This window comes from Mustelus asterias, unplaced genomic scaffold, assembly GCF_964213995.1.
Source record: "Mustelus asterias unplaced genomic scaffold, sMusAst1.hap1.1 HAP1_SCAFFOLD_4885, whole genome shotgun sequence".
Lineage (NCBI taxonomy): Eukaryota > Metazoa > Chordata > Chondrichthyes > Carcharhiniformes > Triakidae > Mustelus > Mustelus asterias.
Genome location: NW_027594828.1, coordinates 219 through 2862, shown reverse-complemented (window position 1 = coordinate 2862; position 2644 = coordinate 219). Strand labels below are relative to the sequence as shown.

The following is a 2644-nucleotide window of genomic DNA, read 5'->3' as shown; positions in this document are numbered from 1 at the left end:
CATTCTCACTAACCAGATGAAGGTCATCGAGCTGCAGTTCCAGTTCCCCAACGCAGTCCCTTAGGAACTGCAGCTCGACGCACCTGGCGCAGATATGGACGTCCGGGAGGCTGGCTGACTCCAGGACCTCCCACATCCGACACTGAGAACAACAAACTGGCCTCACACTCATAATTCCCCCTTTCTTCCAATGACACAGGAAAAACTGTCTAAACCTACCCCACCTCTGCCTGTTTACGCCGAAGCCCGATGAGCCAAAGCCCGTCAGCTCTCACTCTGCTCACTGCGCTGCCCGCTGGATAGTGCGGCCTATTTATATACCTCGCGTGCGCTGAAGAAAAATTTAGGCCCTTCCCACAACACCCAGCGGCCTACTTCCGGGTTGGAGTTCAAAGTTTCTTTTTTTTAAAAAACACCCACGAAAAAATAGTTTAAACTAAAATTAAAAGTATTTTAAAAGTAGATCTCTTACCCCAGCACTCCTGCAAAAAATCTCTCCTCTGTCTCACCCTGCCTGAACAATGAATTGCTGCAGGAATGCAAGAAGTTCCTTTCAGTGCGGGGTGAGGGTGCGCCGCTGTCTGACTTTGTGCAATCTGCGTGAAAGCTCATGCTGTCGGACAGCGCAAAGGGTGATGAGAGGAACAGGAGAATTAGAATTTACTGCAGGGGAATAGTGGGCTGGGGGAGGTGCGGTGGGCGGTCAGTGACTCAGAGGGAGAGATGGGGCAGTGAGTTTGTATTTGGACACAGAATAGAATAGGCGTGCATTTGGAATGAGGGAGTGATGGTCACTGATCCCAAAGTCTGACTGATAAAGTTTCTCTGTGTCTCGGGGCAAGAGAGTCAATTCGAAGTGGGTGAGGATAGACTGTCCTCGAGATTCTGCTGTGCACTGGTCACTGACCCCCAGCTCTGTGTCAAACTAGCAGCAAACCATGCTGCTCCCCCAACAACAGCTCATTCACACCTTCCTGGTGATCCCGTCTATTATTTTTGCTTTTCTTTTCTCTTTTCTTTTCTCCCACTTAAAGTCTGAGACGAACCCGGCAGAAGGAGCTTCCAGAAGAGACGAGTCTCCCATGGACGTGGACCAGCCATCGCCGGCTGCCCAGGAATCGCTGTCGCTGGGTAGGTGTGAAAAGAGGTTTGAAGTGACTGAGTGGCTTGAGCTGCCCCTGCCAAGCCCAGATTGATTGATTATTTGATTTTGGAAATTGTATGGCGTGACTGGAACGGCTCTTGTCTCTGTTGGTTGTCACGGGCAGGTTCAGAGGGAAGCCAAGTGAACGAGAAAGAGAAGGAAGAGGAGAAGCTACCCGAGTTGCCGCTGCTGAGTGAGCAGCTAAGCCTGGACGAGCTGTGGGACATGCTGGGCGAGTGCCTGAAGGAGCTGGAGGACTCGCATGATCAGCACGCAGTCCTGGGTGAGCTGGGGAGGGGGGGCAGATTACATCCCTGCTTCCCCAGGAGGGAACAGCAAGGATCAATCAATGTCTGCCAGAAAATAAATTCTAATGTTTGCGCAGCATTCTCTGGTACTGACAGTCTCTCTTACTCTCTCTCCCCCTCTACCCCCATTGTCCCCCCCACCATCTCTCCTCCCCCCCCTCTCTCTCCTCCCCTCCCTCCCACCCCCCGTCTCTCCCTCCCCCCCACCCTCCCTTCCCCCCCCTCTCCCCCCTCCCTCCCCCCCTCGTCCCTCTCCCCCCCGTCCCTCTCCCCGCCCCCGTCCCTCTCCCCGCCCCCGTCCCCTCTCCCCCCCGTCCCTCTCTCCCTCCCCCCCGTCCCTCTCTCCCTCCCCCCCGTCCCTCTCTCCCTCCCCCCGTCCCTCTCCCCCCCCGTCCCTCTCCCCCCCCCCCCCCCCGTCCCTCTCCCCCCCCGTCCCTCTCCCCCCCCCCCCCCCCCCCCCCCCCCGTCCCTCTCCCCCCCCCCGTTCCTCTCCCCCCCGTCCCTCTCCCCCCCCCGTCCCTCTCCCCCCCCCCCCCCCCCCCCCGTCCCTCTCCCCCCCCCGTCCCTCTCCCCCCCCCGTCCCTCTCCCCCCCCCCGTTCCTCTCCCCCCCCGTCCCTCTCCCCCCCCGTCCCTCTCCCCCCCCGTCCCTCTCCCCCCCCGTCCCTCTCCCCCCCCCGTCCCTCTCCCCCCCCCCCCCCCCGTCCCTCCCACCCCCGTCCCTCTCTTCCCCCCCCGTACCCCCCCCCCCCGTCCCTCACTCTCCTCTCCCCCCCCCCCCCCGTCCCTCACTCTCCCCCCCCCCCCCCCCCCCCGTCCCTCACTCTCCCCCCCCCCCCCCCCCCCCGTCCCTCACTCTCCTCTCCCCCGTCCCCCTCTCTCTCCCCCCCCCGTCCCTCGCCCCCCCCCCCCGTCCCTCTCTCGCCCCCCCCCCCGTCCCTCTCTCCCCCGTCCCTCTCCCCCCCCCCCTCTCTCCCCCCCCTCTCTCCCCCCCCCGTCCCTCTCTCCCCCCCCTCCCCCCCCTCTCCCCCCCCGTCCCTCTCTTCCCCCCCCCCGTCCCTCTCTTCCCCCCCCCCGTCCCTCTCTTCCCCCCCCCCCGTCCCTCTCTTCCCCCCCCCCGTCCCTCTCTTCCCCCCCCCCGTCCCTCTCTTCCCCCCCCCCGTCCCTCTCTTCCCCCCCCCGTCCCTCTCTTCC

General features: G+C 62.9%; 1 protein-coding gene across 1 annotated transcript; it reads left to right on the top strand.

The window, feature by feature from the left end:
* Positions 1 to 848: 848 nt before the first annotated feature.
* LOC144491271 (E3 ubiquitin-protein ligase HUWE1-like) lies at positions 849 to 1547 on the top strand (the record flags this gene model as incomplete). The annotated part of the gene is made up of 2 exons (XM_078208950.1): positions 849 to 1131; positions 1269 to 1547. Coding segments are annotated over exons 1-2 (472 nt in total), but the record flags the coding sequence as incomplete, so codon positions are not given.
* Positions 1548 to 2644: the final 1097 nt, after the last annotated feature.